The 19245-nt window shown below is 37.8% G+C and overlaps 1 protein-coding gene across 1 annotated transcript in view; it reads right to left on the bottom strand.

The window, feature by feature from the left end:
* DNAH7 (dynein axonemal heavy chain 7) overlaps positions 1–19245 on the bottom strand; it is a 253806-nt gene that overhangs the window by 172551 nt on the left and 62010 nt on the right. Inside the window, exons 16-19 of the mRNA XM_007447818.1 lie at positions 17159–17383; positions 14670–14816; positions 11952–12637; positions 9576–9762 (exon numbers count right to left, since the gene is read on the bottom strand). Of these exons, the coding sequence (XP_007447880.1) occupies positions 9576–9762; positions 11952–12637; positions 14670–14816; positions 17159–17383 (1245 nt within the window). The remainder of the gene's footprint in view (positions 1–9575; positions 9763–11951; positions 12638–14669; positions 14817–17158; positions 17384–19245) is intronic.

Genomic DNA, 19245 nt, shown 5'->3' with positions numbered 1-19245 from the left:
CTATCTGAACTCACAAGAAGGACAGGAGGAAACAAAAGAGTATGAGATATGTTTGTCTTTTGTTCTTTGAGGAAAAGTACTCTAAAAAGATGTCATCATTATAATTATTATTTTGAATATTATTGTTATCAATAATAATAAAATAACAATTCCTGTTTTATGAGGGTAGATAAAAATAAGCGGCCAGGAGCGTGGAGGAAGGAGCTTTCCATAAAGATCTTACATTGCAAAGAACTACCTTTGGAACCGCATTATAACACTCTGCTTGTTGAAGGACTGAAGTTCAAGGTGTGTTCTTCCTGAACTCCCTAGAGACTAAGATTGTTCTACTTTCAAGGCATGGATTTCTGAACATTCTATCACTTGAAAGTGTCACTGTGAGCTGTTTGCTTTAAAGGGATTCAAACACAATCAAGTATTTTTAAAAGCTTTCTTTTATGCTGTAGGATTCAAAATAAGAATTATACCAAAAGCTCGTCTTAAGAACTGATATTTTAAGAAATAGTTTACTGAGTTCTCAAAATACCCCTACAAGTAACCACCAGGCTTATGAAAATCTTTAGAAATACATATTAAAACACAATCTAGACAAAGTTGAAATAAAATTCTTTTTACTATTTTTCCTTAACACATGATTAATGTCATCTAGGTCTAGTCTTGGTCTTATAATCCCAAACTCAGTGTTCACCACTGACACCAATGACAAAGAAAGAATTCTTTACTAAGTAGGCTTAGAGGTGTGAGAGAGAGGTGGCAAAACACATTAGAGATTTTAATCACCAGACCAAATAAACTTCATGAGAATATACTGGTACATTTAGAAAATTTACATGAAATTAAATCAAGGGAATATTGTTAAAAAGTAAAAAGAATTTTTTTTTTTTTTTTTTTTTTTTTTTTGCTGTACGCGGGCCTCTCACTGCTGGGGCCTCTCCTGTTGCGGAGCACAGGCTCCGGACGCGCAGGCTCAGTGGCCATGGCTCACGGGCCCAGCCGCTCCGCGGCATGTGGGATCTTCCCGGGCCGGGGAACGAACCCGTGTCCCCTGCATCGGCAGGCGGACTCTCAACCACTGTGCCACCAGGGAAGCCCAAGAATTTTAAGATTAACTAATTTAAACCTATTTTTGGTACTTAGCCAAAGGGAGTTTGGTACTGACTGTGATATCAATCAAAAATTTCAACTGTAAATTGTTTCACAGAGAAATTTTATTCTACTGCAGGAACATGTTTTTGTTACTATACTTTCAATGTGACTGGAAAGGAAAGATAATTTTCTGCTTTGTTTTGAAATATAACAATGTAACTTGGGAACACAGCAATTTAATCAAAGAACAAAATAATCCTCATTAATACCTGTTTTTTTTTTTTTAGTAGAACAGGTTCATATGGAATATGCAACATATGCAATTCACTTATCTTTAAAGAGGCACAATTTTTTAAAGGCATTTTATTATATTTCCTAAGAGTTTTATGTTTCAGATAAACATTTAAAAATGCACACAAAAAGAAGCATGACAGAGATTCAGGTCATAATTTAATGTTCAGTTCATTCGATAAAGTATGGAGCAGTACCCTTGTACTCCTAAATTCAAAAACCAAAATGGTGTTCTTAGAGTGCCACCTTCTGGAAAAGTATGCTTTTCTTTGTTGGAAAAAAAAAAAATGTTGCTAATAAATGTGAAAAATTCCTTTCACAAATTAACAATGTTTGTTTTATTCTTAGCCAAAGAATTTATTGCAATTCGCTATTTTGGACTGAGATTTGGAAAGCTAAAAAAAAGTCAGTTATTTAAAACAACAGTTCATATTTCTTTCCCTAAATATTGCAATTACAAAAGAAATACCCCTTGGAAGCACTTAGCATTTGAGCAAAAAAATTTTTATTGAATTCCTGAGGTCGAACCTATTTATCTAGATCAGCTCAATGATGCTGAATCAAATATGCTAGTTCTGAATCAACACAGGTGATAATCTATGTACCTTGGTATATGGACTTAAGAAAAAAATATAGAAAAGTAATCAATCATCTCTGGACTGGAAACTAAACACTCTCTTCCCATGAGAAGGTAAACAGAACAGAGACTACATCAGATGAAGAGAAGAACAGACCTGGTTCCTAATCACTTAATTAACCTGACTATTTTCTTATCTTTAAAATGGGGATAAGAGCCCTCTTTCAAAGTTGTTATGAAGACCAAATTAGACAAAATATTGGAAGCACCTAATATGGTGCCTAGAACACACATATGCTTGAAACTACCCTTTCCATTTGGCCTTCTATAACTGTCTCTCGATGAGATACAGACAGAGAGACACTACTCTGCGGGAGTTCATGGAGTAAGTCACTTACATCACTCCACTGGTTCAATGGAGTTAAAATAAACATTTTATAAACTGCCATCCTTCTGGTAAGATATTTATCATAGTAAAATAAAACTGGCTTTAAGTTCCTTTAAGCATTGCCACAAAATTCTAGTACAGAGTAGGCATCCCATAAATATTCGTTGAATGCTTGAGTGAATGAGGATGAGTTAAGCCTGCAGACACACAAAGGCACTCAAGGAACTTACGACCCCCCCTATTGTACCAACTAATTAGCTAAGGTCCTCAAGACAGAACAATAAGATGTTATAACAGGAAGCTACCAGGAATTTGAAACTAAGTATGACTCCTTTGACGCTTTAATTACTTTTCATCTTTGGGAGAGGAAAAGGAATTATTAACTGTTATTACTTTTTGGTATTAAAGAAATAATTTTACAAATTTTACTTGTCTTCTTTTGCTTCACAAGTATCACCAATCTCATCAGCTCAAATGACAAGCTACTGGTTGATTTACATTTCTAAACCAATTGCCTGTGATATCAGGGCCTGGAACTTTAACTGGGGTACACAGAGAGAGCATTCTAATTACTGCTGCCAGGAAGCTTCACAGAAAGTACACTTAATGGAATTAAGCTCAAGCCAGTTCTATAAACTTCCAGAAGCATAAACTTCCACATCAGAAAACCCTGGACAACAGAAAACTAATAAGATCCTCTTTAAACCTTTTAAGTACTAAGAAAGAAAATGTGCGTTCACTGAGTAGACCTTTATGCTCCCTTACAACTTTCAGATCCTCTGACCTCACCAAAAATAGAAATTCTTTCAAGATGCAGGATGTTTCTAGGATTAATCCAGCTCTTAGGACCCAGGTTTCTAACACTGAATTTTCAGAGAAGGTTTTTCAGAATTCTTAGAACGAGCAATAATTCAAGGATCAATCTCAATTTAACTGTTCACCCACTCACTCAACAAATATTTACAGAGGACTCGATAGACGTCAGACACTGTTCTCAGTGCTTGGGCCACAACAGTGAACAAAACAGACAAACATGCCAGCCTCCATGAGGAGACAGACGATAGATAACAAACATAACAATTCAAAAATCATATACTAAGTTAAAAGGTAATAGATGCTGCAAACACAGAAAGGGGGATCAGGATTGCCAGGAAAGGCAAAGGCAGGTTTCAATTTAAATACGATGCTCAATGTGAGCCTCTTTATAAAGGTAATATTTGAGAAAAGACTTCAAGGAAGCAAAGGTACTCATTAGTTCTGGAGATATTTGGAGGTACAGCATTTCAGGAACAGGGTCCAGTCAGAGCAAAGGTTCTACAGCAAAGGGTGCTTGGCATGTGTGATTGAAAAAGAAGAAGAAAAAAGGAAGCTAGTGTGGCTGGAATAGAGAGAGTCAGGTAAAAGTTATAAGGACAGAGAGGTAAAAGGGTAGAGGGAGCAAATCAAGAACTTCCTGTTCAAGGAAACCATTGCCATGTCCCATCAGAAGCATTTCTCCCTTGGATACTAAGATATTTCAACTAGCAAGAACAAAAGCAGGGAAGCAAAATTGTGAGTTTATTGGGTGAATTGGTATAAAGTGTCACTATCATTTTCACTTCTTAATTCCCAGACCCATGTCTGCCTGTGGGAGAAACTCTGTATTTGGAGCTGGTTGAGAACTTATGCTATGTATCCTCTAGAACTGCACCCCAAACTCACACTTTTCTTCCTGCTGGAATAGCAACTGAGTCTTCAACATGAGACATTCCACTTTTTACGAGGTCAATGCTCACATAGGACCTGTAAATCTTATAAGTATCAGTCAATTGCCTCATTTCCCTTGTAGTGTGGGTTCCTTAGCAGAAGCAATGCTGTGTGGAAACTGTGACAATAAGTCATTCTGTATGTCAGTGAATGACAGTGTTGACAGAAACTTGGAATAAGAAAGAAAACCCCTCTGGTGCAGAAAAATCACTGATCCCTTCTAAGTTGAAAGAGGTCCAATGTATTTAATTCCTTCTAAATGGCTGCCTGGTCCCTTCAGGTGTGACCCTGTATCAGAAGCATGTTGTTAGTTTCTGCTGTTGGCAGCTTGGACACTCAGCAGTGTTGGGTAAGGGACCCAATAATGACAAGTCCTTCCATAATTCCCACCTCTGCCATCATGACTTCTTTGTAGCTTGAGTGACCATACAACGCAGTTTGATGAGGAGAGTTCTGGTTTATGTTTGCTCTCCTAGCTTACTTATTACTTGCTTTAACTCTCAGAAATTCTGCAGTCTGGACAACATATCATGTGATTATTCTATTCATAGCTCACTGTGCATACAATGGCATATACTGACTGACATTCACAAAATAGATCAACTGGTCAACTAATATTATCAAGTGCCTCCTTTTGCAGTGCCGCATTTTATTAAACACTTACATGGAGCACAAATATACTCATATTCTAGTCTATTCTGTGATCCCTTATACCTCTTCCTCAGACCTCCTTGTTGCCAGTCTTTCAATCTTGTTTCTTCTAAGTCCTTGATCATACAGCCAAACTGTTTGCTACTGACTGTGATCAATGTAGAGCCACACTGCTGGCCATTTGTATAGTCAAGGTCTAAAAAACCCCTAATATTTATTGAGGTTGTAGGATTCCCTTCCTACTACCCTTTAAGTCAATCCCCTAAGTAGGGGGCGGGGGAGATTGTAATTTCTGCTTCTGGATGATACACAAGAAGTATTTTGCAGAAATCTATAAGCCAGTCTTTAATTTCTTCAAATCATATTAAGGATTTTTGGCATTTCAACTTCATTTAGGTGGGCCATCACGGAAGCCAGGTTTTGGTCAAAAAAGCAAGTAAAACAGAAATCATTCACATCTCCCTGACTAGCTCATGGAAACCAGGATCTCTGGTAAGTGCACTCACATCAATACATTTGACTGTATCTAACTTGGGTCCTCCCTAGGCAAGCGCTATTGCAATATAATACCTCCTTTATTCCTTAGGATTCTGACAAGGCTTCTGGCAAGGGAGGCTCTCAGTGTGAGGGTCAGGGTACCCAAAGTCAATCAAATTCACCCAGTTGTCCCCATTCTCAGTTCTCACCATCCCCCTCTTTCCCAGTAAGTAAATTATCTTTCACAGAACAGATCTGGCAAGGCTGTGAATTAAATTACATTGTAATTTGGCAACCTGCTGGATCAGACTCTATAATTTTTGGCTATGTCAAATTTGTAGCTATGAGAATTAAGAGGCTCTTGAGGGCAATCACAGAAGCACCTTAATGCTCTGACCATGTCTTGAGCAAGGAATTTAAGCCCTGAATTCTGCCATTTCTTTAATTTCTCCAGTGCTTTAGAAAAAATTCAGCCCATCTCACATCCCTTGTATTTCAAATTTGTACTCTATTGACCTACCACAGCAGTCAGTTGGTCCACCAAAGCACTGCCTGTAAAACAGACTCTTCATTCCAGGAAACCAAGAGAATAATTTAAGTAAGTGAATTTTGGAGTGCATGCCAGGTACCACCAGTGTTCCATTTTCAGATGGCAACTAGATTTTAACTACCCTAAAATCCAACTTGGTCATATAGACCAAGATCCTAGATGCCAACTTGGAGGGTGTGATATCTTTATTCAGAGTTCAGTGCAGAATCCTTCTAGGTAATTAAGCAAAAGGGAATTTAATATCGGGAATTAAGTTATTACAAAATCATTAGAAGGTCTAAGGGAGCACACTCCAGGGCTTCCTGGGCTTCCAGGAAAGACTCCTAGAGCCTGTGGAACTGATCTTCCAGGAGTGTTGCCACCTCTGCCTCAGTAAGGACAAAAGGACGCCACCACTAGAACTAACTGCATTCAAGAACACACCATGGTGACTGTGATTCTAGGATCAGAGAGCAGTATAATGAAGCCACCATCATCATCGGCTGTAAATACCCATAGAACTGGTGACCAGACACTGAAGTCTGTCAGAAAAGAAAAAAAAAAAGTGATCTTGCATGACAGCAGAAATAGCTAAAATGGCAAGAAGATGGCCACTGTATGCCTTCCAAATCCCAAATGAGCGTACCTAATCATCGAAATCGAATTCACTTCCAGAAACTTAGATGCTAAGGAGTCTGGGAGACACAATTTTAGCTTTCCAGCTCACTAGAAAGAGGTGAGATGCTTGGTGCCAAGTGATCATATTTACTATAGTAAAAGGAAAAAGAAAAATAATGACTCTATGCTTTTGGCCTGAAAAACAGGGGGAATAGTGTTCATATTTACTGAGATGCGGTTAGACTACAAAAGGAAAAGGTTTGGGGAGAAATTCAAGAGTGCCTTTTCCTACCTTGTACGAAATACAAAAGACTCATGTGGATCAAAAGTCAAGTTTGGGTACACGCAAAAGATTATCCACTTCCTTCAACCCCAAATGATGGGCAATTCACTGGTCCTGTATTAGGGAGGGGGCCCAAGAGAGTCCCTAGAAAAGTTTTCAAGTGCATGTAAAGAGAGGAGGCTAACGTCTTCTTCTACAACTGGAAGTCTGTTCCATCACCAGCATGCTGACCTGTGCCAGTGCTATCAGAACAGAAGAACTCTGGGAGAAGGTGGTATGGTGGGACGACGAGGTGAAGGAAGGGCAAGGACCATGTGCTCAAGGTTACCAAGAAGTACAGAAGATGGATCCCAGGTGCTTCAGACCCCAGGTGAAATTAAGGGCTACAGATCTGTGAAATACTACTAGAATATGGGGCCAAAGACATGCATATGAGAGGAATGTGGCAAAAGCCATCATTGGTAGATCAGTTGGAAGATGGAGTCAAGTCTGGCAGAGGATGACCAAACCTAGGGGAGATGCTCAAGATAGCATCCCTCAGCAGCCAGAGCTTGTCGGGGTCTTCACCTGTCCACACTGAGTTAATCTGTGGACTTCACCTCTCCACAACTGGTCAAAAAGCTAGACTAGTTGTGATGATCAACTGTAAAGGCACAGTGCAGGTATCAGAGACAGGAGTCCATCCACCTTATGACCATCAAAGAAAATAGCCGATTTGGCTGGATCGGTTACATCAGTACATTTTCTCTCCCTCTCCCTCTTTTTCTCTCTCTCTTCCTCCTTCTACTTTCTCCCCCATCTTCCCTTTTTCTCTTCACCTCCTCCCTACCTTCTCCCTGTCCCAATACCCAGTGATAAGACCAGGAAAGAGAGAAGCAGTGTGGGAGAGCGCAGTCCCCACCCCACCAGAGCCCCAGGGTTACCTGACTACGGGTAGAAGAGTTCTAAGTAGAACAAGAGATTGAGGTTTTCAAACAGGTACAGCTCAGTCTTCATAGGCAAAACTATCTTAATAACCAAAAGTGACTGGAAAATTCTGGAATTACACTGAAAGGTCAGTAAGGGAGCTTTCCCCAGTGAGAAACAGCCTTTGGCCAAGTGTAGTTAGGAAGAGGTACCAAAACACAACTCTTTCATGCTTATACCTTAAGGAACCAAGATAACCTCAATTCAAGCCATTTATATTAACAGCATCATTTACATTCTGTTTTTAACCTCTGAGCCTTTTCTCTTGGCATAGTTCTAAAAGCACATTCATTAGAAACCCCTAAGACTGAAAGTGATGGCTTTTTGTACCAAGCATTTAATCCAGTGGCTTCTACTATACAGATCATCCTCATTAGCCTTCCTGAGAGAATATGGATTTATGTTTCTTTTCAAAGCTCCAGAGAATATGGACAAAAGCTGTCCTGAATACTAACATATCGAGAAAAAGAAAATGTAAAGCCAGTTGAAGAAGATAATCAAGTCTTATAGCAAAAGTAAATGGAGTGTCATCCAAAGTAAACTGCTTATTTGGGAATGAGAGGAAGTAATGCTTTTCTGTTAATATGTTTCTAATGAAGTTTTATAGAATTGAAAATCTTTCTCCTTTATTTACTAGACTCAGCATAGCTTCCCCTTTCCTAGGCATTGAACTATCTATAAAATTTCCCTAGCAATATGAATTTTGAAGAGTATTTTGATCGAATGTCAAAAAAAGAATTTTTTTAACTTTTAAAATTATATTAACTAGGAGAATACAAGCATCTACTTTTTTTTCTTTTTTGGGCAACAAAAAAATTGTATTTCATCCCCTTCCAAACAAAAATGTATACATGTTTTAAGGGTTTTGCCCTGTTGTAAGGAAACAATATAGGAAAGGCTAAATTTATAAAACAAATTAATTAGAAATGAGTAAATGTGTTACAAAGTGACTCACCAGTAGGTCCTTTAAATATGGAATTCCAGTGTGATTAATTCTACAAAAGTTTGGTTTATACAGAAGCTTTGTTTCAAGTATTATTACATAAAATGAAGTAAACTTATTAAATAAACAGACCCATGTCCATCTTATGGAATATTTTCCTATAAAATCATATAGTTGACATTGATACAGTATCATCAGTATTTAGGATTAGAGTCACAATTTTCAAAGTTTCAATAATAAAAATATGCATATTTCCATTTTAGGGTAGAAAAACTTTAAGATAATACTCTTCCTATCTTACAATATTGTATTTGATCAAAACACCAATAGAGAAGTTTACATTCATTTAATGATATAAGTTAATAGCTAATATTTCTTGTATTTTAACCTTAACTTCCACTAACACACAAACTACGCTTTGCAGGCAGTAAATAAATAAATGTCTTTTGAACTGAACAAAAACCATACCTTTTTCGGTGTTACTGGTTTTTATTAAATTCCCTCCTTAACTTAAATTCTAAGTTCTCCACTGTATTTGTGTGGTGATTAATTGGTAGATTGCATTTTGTTTGTATTTATTGGGCTCTTTAAGTATATTTACCTTTGCAGCAGCTCTTCTTTTTTTTTTTTGTCCCTACAGAGAAATTTGTTGATTGAGCAGTTGGCATGCTGACCTTTTCCCACCACGGCACATTACAGTGGTGGTGCAGCCAGTAACATGGGGGCCAGAGAATAGACAGGACAGTGCGTGCTGAGTACACTGTCTTCCTACCAGAGCGTCCAGTAAGAACCACTGCTAGAACAACTATCATTAAGTAATGCAAATTCAATTTTGACCTCAATAAGTAATCAGGACAAAATACCTATTTTCCTTTTGATGTTTCTTGCTCCTGGGATTCTAAAATAATATCTGAAAAGGAGCCTACGTGAGAAAAAGACAATGGCTTATTTAGATTGTTTTGAACACAAAAATCATGTGACTTCAACAAAATAATCACATTTTCAGAGATTTTTACCTACCTGTACTACACTTTTCATTATATCTCTCCACGTTTTATCCACGGTTGTAAATCGTCTGCCTTCCTCAGGCATTTGAGACATAATGTCCGGAGAACTAAAAATGGGCTCCAAATACAGCCACGTGGCTTGGACCTTGAGCCATTCATCCAGAACCTCCTGAAGCAGCAGGAGTTTGCCCTCCCATTCCCTGAGAAGCAAAACACAGTGGCTCTTATCAACAGCAAACCAAGCAATGTTTCAGATGATAAAACTCAAAACCATGACTAGGCTGTCAATCTTATATGCAATGGTGTTATTCCAATTTCCATTCTTCTACCTACTAGCTTTGTTCTACAAAATCTGTCTCTAAATAATAGCATCAACATTCATGCTAATACAAATATATACATGTAAGATGTACCTATCTACAAATGGGTTGGTTTCTGTATATCAGTAAACCTTTCTGCAATCCGATTCTATGGACAAAGGGTACAAACTGAGAAATGAGATTTTAGAGATACTAATGGTATTCTCAATCAAGGGCACTCGGAGCTTCTTAGGAAAGGTAATTACATCCAAGATTTATTTCCTTTAACATTCTTATTTTTTCAGTTTTTAAAAAATTGGGGGCCATAAAGGCTTTATTTCCAGAATAAAATATTTCAATTCATAAGATATAACTGGCATTTAAAGAAAAATCTACATAATCTTAAATACACTAGTGTGGCATTCGTGAGAAGGAAGCATTTTTGAATTTACAATGAGTTATCAGTTTATTTCTAAATATGGAGAACAAAAACAACTTAACTTCCTCAAGAATAAATATTATAATTACAGCATAAACTGACAATTTTACAAGCACAGTTCTATGGTCTTTGCATGTATTTGCTCTATCCTCACAACAACCCAAGGAGGCAGAGTCCAGAGTGTTGTAGTATCTTTTTACCAGTAGGGAGACTAAGGTACATAGAGGTAAGTACCAGGTTCAAGCTCACTCAGCTAATAAACAAGAGAGCCAGATTTGAACCCAGACAGCTGTAACCACTACACTATATGAGATAACATAGCCATAAAGAAGAATGATTGGTTAATGGCAACAAAACTTAGAGATGGGATGGCTTTATGTGTAGGTTCATACATTACTCATCATTTATAATTTTAGATTGTTAAAACCAAGAAATGTATACAGGAGTTCAAAAAGTCGCCAGGCATTTTAAAATGTCTTTCTAAAATACCTTCCTTTCAATGTTCATCAATAAATGTGTCTTTCACACAGGGAAATGAACGCCTCTACTTCCTTCTGGTACTCTTCCCTCTTTCTCCATCTAACCCCTGACTAATGCAAAAAATTTCTCACTAGCTAATGATCTCATGAACAGTCCTTAAAAATAGAATCTAGATATACCACTTTCAGAGAAGTTCAAAAATTACTCTTGATGAGCACATTGGAGCAAGCTGGGCAGGAGGCACAGCAATCAAACACTGAGCCAACACCAACAGCTGAGCAAGCTCAGGTTTAGGATAATATATCAATAACCAGAGGCTGATATCACCAAGCAGGTAGCTTTCCCTCACCGTGCAAATCCACATTGAAGTTGGTAGTCTGACTTGGATTTACTCTTTTTTAAGATAAAATATAAGCTGCTTAAAACAAATCACAAAAAATTTAAAAACTGACAGGATGGGCTTCCCTGGTGGCACAGTGTTTGAGAGTCTGCCTGCTGATGCAGGGGACGTGGGTTCGTGCCCCGGTCCGGGAGGATCCCACATGCCGCGGAGCGGCTGGACCCGTGAGCGATGGCCGCTGAGCCTGCGCGCCCGGAGCCTGCGCTCCGCAATGGGAGAGGCCACAGCAGTGAGAGGCCCGCGTGCCGCCAAAAAAAAAAAAACTGACAGGATAAAGGTCAAATTCAGTTGGCTGTGTCAGACGCTCAAAATTCCAGACGAAAATCATAGTTTCATGCTTTTGCACTTATCTAGCCATCCTTTATGCATATGACTGGAAATTACAATAGGCTTTGAGGAATCATCGACAACAAACTAATTAGCATATTTGGAAAATTACATTATCATCTTCAGTTTTACAGTTTATATGTTCTATAAACTGTGTTCATAGGCATGAGACTATTTTTGAGAGTCAAATGTATAAGATCAGATTGTGGGCGATAAAAATGAATATCTGGAGGCTGACTGTCTACTACCTTTGTTATGAATATACATGATAGCAAAAGGATCAGGACTCTTCCAGAAGCAATAAAGGTTATCATTCCTTACGATACACTATTTAACATATTAAGCATAAAGTACAGAATCAATTTTTAAGAAGAACTGTATATTACATATGAGTGATAATTTTGGTAACATAGTATAAACACTGTCATATAAATAACACTTTACCTCATTTGTTTTTCATAGGGTTTAACGAAAGGAGATGCTCGCATAGTTTGTGTCTTAATAATATGGTCATCCAACAACATCTGAATTTCATCAACTGATGACAAAATAAATGTCCCACTTTCTCTATAAGGAAGAATGACAAATTCCACTGCATCCCATTCATTAATCATTTTCTCCATGGCCTTTTCGAGAGAATATTCTTTGCTAGCTGCTTCACTAATACCTTCAAACCTATCTAAATATGGTTCCAGATTCATATCTAAAAAAGAGAAGACAGTGGAATCATCTGCTGGCTCCAGGGGGTAACCAACGATGCTGGACATGGCCTCCCAGTGCCGGGGGCGCAAACCAGGATTACAAATCACGTGAATGAGAGGAATGTGCTGCTTGAAATCTTCCACCTTTGCTCTTACTTTTTTTGTCATTGCCAATGCATTTGGAGAATCATGGAAGGTTTTCTCCAGCTTATATAGTCCTCTCCAGTAATTTCCGACGTCTGTTTCTATTTGGTCTGGATTCACCTTGTGATATGGTCCTTCTGTCCATGCCCTGTATCTGGTGCTAAATTCTACAACAGTTTCATAGAGACGAAGATAAGGGTTCAAACCATCTTGGATTTTTTTACGTTGAGGATATATTGATGGTAGCCAACCAAACGCCTCCTCCTCAGCATTGAGCTGCTCAATCTGGAAGGACAAGTATTAAGTATGTTATTCTGAAAGTGAGTGATATTCAAAATAAAGTTTTAAAACATATTTATATCAAATGTGACCCAAAGAAACCTCTCATTAAACCCTAAAGTTAAATTAGGCCATAACTAGAAAAACTGAGCAGTAATCTCTTTTTTCCTATTTGCTTTGTTTATTTTTGTTGTTCCTATTTCTTTTTATTACACTTTCCAGAGAAAAATGACTGGTTAAGTTAGTTAAAATAGTAAATTTATATATATAAGAAGTCTCTGCCCATCCAGATATACTGAGGATATAGCTTCATTTATTTTATTTTATTTATTTATTTATTTTTGCGATACACGGGCCTCTCACTGTTGTGGCCTCTCCCGTTGTGGAGCACAGGCTCCGGACGCGCAGGCTCAGAGGCCATGGCTCACGGGCCCAGCCGCTCCGCGGCATGTGGGATCTTCCCGGACCGGGGCACAAACCCGTGTCCCCTGCATCGGCAGGCAGACTCTCAACCACTGCGCCACCAGGGAAGCCCTAACTTCATTTATTAACTCACAAGAACTTAATTACTTTTTAAAAAAATTCATTTATTTATTTATTTTTGGCTGCATTGAGTCTTTGTTGCTGTGCACAGGCTTTCTCTAGAAAAAGCGAGCAGGGGCTACTCTTCGTTGCGGTGCGTGGGCTTCTCATTGCAGCGGCTTCTGTTTGTTGCAGAGCATGGGCTCTAGGTGCACGATTTCAGTAGTTGTGGCACGCAGCTCAGTAGCTGTGGCCCACAGGTTCTAGAGCACAGGCTCAGTAGTTGTGGCCCACAGGCTTAGCTGCTCCGTGGTATGTGGGACCTTCCCGGACCGGGGCTCAAACCCGTGTCCCCTGCACTGGCAGGCGGATTCTTAACCACTGTGTCACCAAGGAAGTCCCAAGAACTTAAATACTTTTAATAAACACAGCATTGTGTTAGTTACTGTGGAAAATAGAAAAAAGTGTATTGCAAAGTACCAATTCCAAGAGTTAGTAATCCAGATGGGGAGTTAGATACCAATTATTTAATAATATAAAGGCAACAGAAGAGATGTGTTAGAGCAGTAGCCATTTAATATAAAATGAATGGTATACTTTTAAAAATGCTATCACTCAGAGACAAGAGAGCCTGCTGAAATAGCGCAGTTACAGATGCTAGAGAAGCTACAACTAGGGCTGGGTCTTGAAGGTAAGTAGGGTAAGAGACACAAAGAAAGCATTAATTTCCTCTTAGATTAGTAGTGAAGTTGTGAGGATATGGGAGATGTGGATGAGAAATCTATAGAATTGAAAAGAGTGAGATAGACATGTAAATTATGTAGATTACTGAAAATTTCATTGGCATCAGTTTAAAAAAATCTACAATTTCTCTTGTCTCAACATACATTTACATATCTGAGATTATTATAAACTATTTAATTACCTGAACTAAGATATTAAAATCTTACAACATATAAAAAGTGGTAGAGCATCATAATATGGTCTGTTTTCATAATTCCCCTTTTCATAAAAAACGCAATTAAAAATTTCAAACTTCTAACATGGCGAAGAGAACGGCTTTTTCCCACCCAGCTGCTTCTAACGAGACCGCTGATTTCTGAAATAGCGGTATTGGGAACAAAGTAGCTTGATGGGAGAAAATAATGGACCTAATTTAAAAACACAGCCACCAAATCTAAGCTGGCTTCCATGGAGGTGGGAAATCTAAACAGTAACCAGGTGTTATCGCATAATGTAAATGATCAAGATTAAAAAGCAGGTGGAGATATAACTCTATCTTTAAAATAAAAGATGAAGGCCACTGAAATGTTATTACTACCAATAGAAAACAGCAATGCTGCTCCCTCCTTGAAGCATGTCTATAAAATCTATTTGTGCCATTCATATTAATCTCTAATTAAATGTAGTTAAACTGTTTTATTTGAATCCATTTCTTAAACGTGAATACCCAATACAAGTACAAATGCTCATTCTGTTGAACTAATTCATTCTATTAAGAATTTTTAAATTATACCTTGTCTGCTGCTAAATCCAACTTTCCATTCAGTGTCTGAGCCTTTTTCAGGTACCGCTGTATATCTTGAAGATCTCCAAATGAGTAGAATTCTTCTGACTGTTTAGCATAACTCTGCAATTCCTCCACAAACCGTTCACACCGTAACTAATAAAAACAATTATTTTCGTTACTATTTTTAAGAGTAAAAACCCCTAGGCATCAAGAAAAAATCTTAGAATTTGTTAAGGATTGTCAGAATTATTATTATTATATTCTGTCACTGGCAAAATATGAAGAAAGGGATGATCTTGAAGATGACTGGTATCCAAAATACACAGAATTTTTAAGAGTTGGGATTTAAGATTAATAGATTAAGATTCCTATAATTCACAAATTAGAGAAAGTTTACCCTTGTATTATCAAGGTAAGAAGTTCTAATAAAATGAATAAGAATGTGCTAAACAATGGTATTACTTTAGTATGCTAATGAAATACAAGCACTTGAAGAAATTTCACAATAATCAAGTATGAGGCTAAAAGTGAACTCCAATTTTTTTTTAAGGCCTGTAAAGGTAGCATTTTTACAAACAACTGGAAAAAACTGAATTTCTTTCATTGCGTTCTGATATTCAGGTATCTCTTCAATTAGCAATGCTAAAACAAAGTATTCCAAAGTTATTTTTCTTGTCCCATGGGCTCTCTTCACAGGAAATAAAATAAATAAATCCAGATTTAAAAGCCAAAAAACTAAACCCTGCCGGTATAAAACAGGTGTGTGTGTGTTTTTTTTGTTTTTTTTTTTTGTTTTTTTTTTTTTTTTTGCGGTACGTGGGCCTCTCACTGCTGTGGCCTCTCCCGCTGCGGAGCACAAGCTCCGGACGCGCAGGCCCAGCGGCCATGGCCCACGGGCCCAGCCACCCCGCGGCATATGGGATCCTCCCGGAGCAGGGCACGAACCCGCGTCCCCTGCATGGGCAGGCGGACTCTCAACCACTGCGCCACCAGGGAAGCCCTGTTTTTTTTTTTTTTTAATGAGAAAGGCTTCTTACGAAATTGTCATTGGTAAGGCATTCCAAATTAAATGGCTCTTAAAAAAACAGCTCTGAATAAAATATTCAGAAGTCAAATCCAGGTTATTCAAAAATAGATTTTATATTTTATAGATTATCTAGGTTGATCTCTGTCCTCTTTGGTTTCCTGGCCAATTTATTGCTCTGGCCCAGTGGGGGAAGGAAAATGAGAGGAAAAATTCATTAACATTATGTGTAGTTTGTAGAATGGTATACATTACAACAAAGTATAGATAATTCTGGGCCACCTAGTGATTTCCTAAGGGTCTATTATATTGTAGCATAAGCATCAAATACTCATGATGCTTTCTACAGGTTTTAAAAATTTCTGAAATGGCCTAAACATAAAACAGAAATATAGACTTAAATATAGACTTATAGTTTAAAATGAAGGGTTTTTTTTTTGTTTTAAGTCTACAATTTATTCTGCAAATGCTGCCAATTAATCGTATTTGCTATAGTGAGGTAGAAAGAGGTTAGGCTTGCTATCAAACAGCTCTACTGGCTGACTTGAAACAAGCCTCTTCACCTTCACTTGGGAACCTTAGTCTCTTCATCTGTAAAATGAGACTGAAAATACTGTGTCACTTATTCACATAACAGCTATGAAGTGCTCACGGCATTTCTGTGTGTCAGGCACTGTGCTAGCCAAGCAGATATAAATGGAGAAAAGGTAAAAATGAGACAGTCCTGCCATCAAGGAGCTGACCAACTAATGGGGAGATGGAAATAATAACATAATGATCAGATAATTAGCCCGGTGGAGGTGTGTTAAAAGTGTCATGGGAGCAGAGGAGAAGCAATACTGAGGTCTGACTGAAAGGGCTTCTCAGAAAGTCAGCTGACTTTGCTAGATAGACAGGCGGGGCGGCAGGTCACTCCAGAGAGAATGGAGAGAGCAGGTAAGAGATGAGAGGTGTAGGCGAGCAGGGACCAGAAGTTGCTCAGGGTTACTGAAGAGTCAAGAGCAAGAAGTGAGGAGAGGTAGGAGGTGAGGCTGGACAGGTAGACGGGGGGAATCACACACCATCTTATACGTAGGACACACACACCAAAGGTTCAAGTTACGGAACGTTATAGTGATGGTTCTGGGCACGGTACTTAGGCAAGCTGGTGATTATGAGGTGTGAAGGCTCACGTCACCAAGGGAGCTTTGACCTTGATAAAAAATAAACTCAAGACAGTACTATAAACCGTATGAGATAAATACTATTCTTATTAATGCTCATTTGTGGGCAATATATTCAAATGTTTTCTCCCTTGAAAAATGAAGAAATGATGCCACATCCATCCATTATGTGTCCAATTCTCTACTAAGACTTATGGGAGGAGAGAGCTAAGATATACTATCTGTGAAATAGAGGAGCTGACATTGCTATGTAAGAAGTTAAATATTTCCAGAAAATGAAAATAATTTAAAATATCCATGATTCCCACCTTAAGACCTTCTTGATATTGTTCTGTTTTCTCCTTAATGATTTTCCTGTGCTCGTCAAAAATTTCATCCATTCTTCCATACCACTGGAAGACATTATTATTTAGCCTAATGTCTGCTGGAGAAAAGTTGCTACACTCAATGAGGAAGGCGAGGCAGTTTTTAGAATCCACCAATCTCCGTCCCAGTTCAATCATATCAACTGTCTCTACTTTCTGAATATAAGCCTGAGGGAAAACAAAAATTACAGATGGCATTTTAAGGAACAGCTCATGTCAAAAAATAGCCTGTAGAAATACACTGCATAAATATGTACAGACTTGTTAGAAGTATAGACTTCTGGCTCCAAATAGGGGACTGCAGCACAGTCTGCTTCTCATCCATCCTGAAAACCTTTACTGACAGAGCAGGGCGAAAACCAGAAATACTAAACAACACACAAAGAGCACTGGAAAACCAAAGGATGCTATGGTTCTCTGGAATATAAGAAGCAGATGCTGAGTGATATCATTTATTCTTTCAGAAGAGAATTTCGGGCACCTATTATGTGCCTGATACTGTGCCAGGTGCTGGCAATACAGTGTGACAGAAACAGACCTGGGCCTTGTCCTCAGAGAGCTTATAGTTTAGTGGAGGGGACAGTTAGTCAAATAGCCACCATGACAAATGTAAAATTGCAAACTTGCAACAGACACCAGTGCTGCAACACTTTCCTTAGTTATAAAACTAAAACATAACTGTAGACAAATTTAACAAGGAACGTGCTAAATCTATGAGGAAGACTACAGTACTTTATTGAAGGACATTTTAAAAGTACCAAATAAATATGGAAACCCACGTTAAAACATAATATTATAAGATGTAAATTCTCCTCCCACCAGGCTAGAAAGTCAGTGCAATTTCAATCGAAATTGCAATGGCATTTAAAGAAAACTAAATTTGACATAATTTTGAAAGTCTCTGAAAGTACTCAAGAGTAGGCAAAGATAATCATGAAAAAGGAAAACGATCGAGACTAGCCCAGCTAAATAGCAAAATATACTATACAGATGCAAGAATTTAAACAGTTCCTGTTCTGGCTCAGGAGTAGAGAATGGAACAGAACAGAGTTTAGAAATAGATCCAAGTACAAATGGAAATTTAGTGTTGAAAGAGAGGCATTTCAAATCAGGAGTGAAATGACAGATCATTTAATAAATTGTACTGAAGTAATTGGCTATTGATTTTGGAAGAAAGTAAGAGCCCTATTTACTTAGTAGAAGTACAGAGAAGGTATACTGTTAAGTGAATAAAATAATTTGCAGGAGTAATGATTCTATTCTGGCAAAGACAAAGCTCTGTGTGTGTGTGAGTGGGTGAATATATAGGTGTGTGTGTATGTGTGTGTGTACACATGCACATGGAGGTGCCCATGTGTATGTACATATATACATGTAGCTCTCTCAAACCTCTTTTGAAACATATTAATTTATGCATATAGCTTAATAATATAAATTCTGAAAGAAACCTGCTATCCCACTGAAAAATGAGAAAACTGGCAATTACTTGTACCTACCTGTGTTTACCTTCCCTGTTATACCCCACACCTCCCTGTCTATGAAGTAAATGCTTCTTTTCTTAATGCTTTTAAAGTTCTTTTAAATCTCTAATAACCACCTCTCTCTGGCTCTCCCTTTTCATCACTCTCCCTAGTGCCATATATATACATATGTTTGGAAAGAACCATTACCCCAAAAATAGGAATTATGGAAAAAGAGGAACTTTTACATTGTACAGTTCCATATTGTTTAAATTTTCACTTTTGTAATTAAAAAGAAAAAAAGGACATTGCCTTAAAAGCTTTCATTGATATGTCATTCTAATTAGAATAAATGTTTTTCTGTTGCAAATCCAAACAGTGATCTAAGTGAAAATACATTTTTGTAATTTGGTTAATCAGCTTTTTATGTAGTCAAACAACTGCATTTTTATTTCCTCTTATTGATAAAAAATGACTGATGTCTGTATTGAATAAACTGAGAAGATGGTTATGCCCTTACAAGAATAAACTTTTTCAAGATACAGAAATATTTTAAATATTAGGTAATGA

This window comes from Lipotes vexillifer, unplaced genomic scaffold, assembly GCF_000442215.2.
Source record: "Lipotes vexillifer unplaced genomic scaffold, Lipotes_vexillifer_v1.1 scaffold555, whole genome shotgun sequence".
Taxonomy (NCBI): domain Eukaryota; kingdom Metazoa; phylum Chordata; class Mammalia; order Artiodactyla; family Lipotidae; genus Lipotes; species Lipotes vexillifer.
This window is presented reverse-complemented; position numbering and strand designations above follow the sequence as displayed.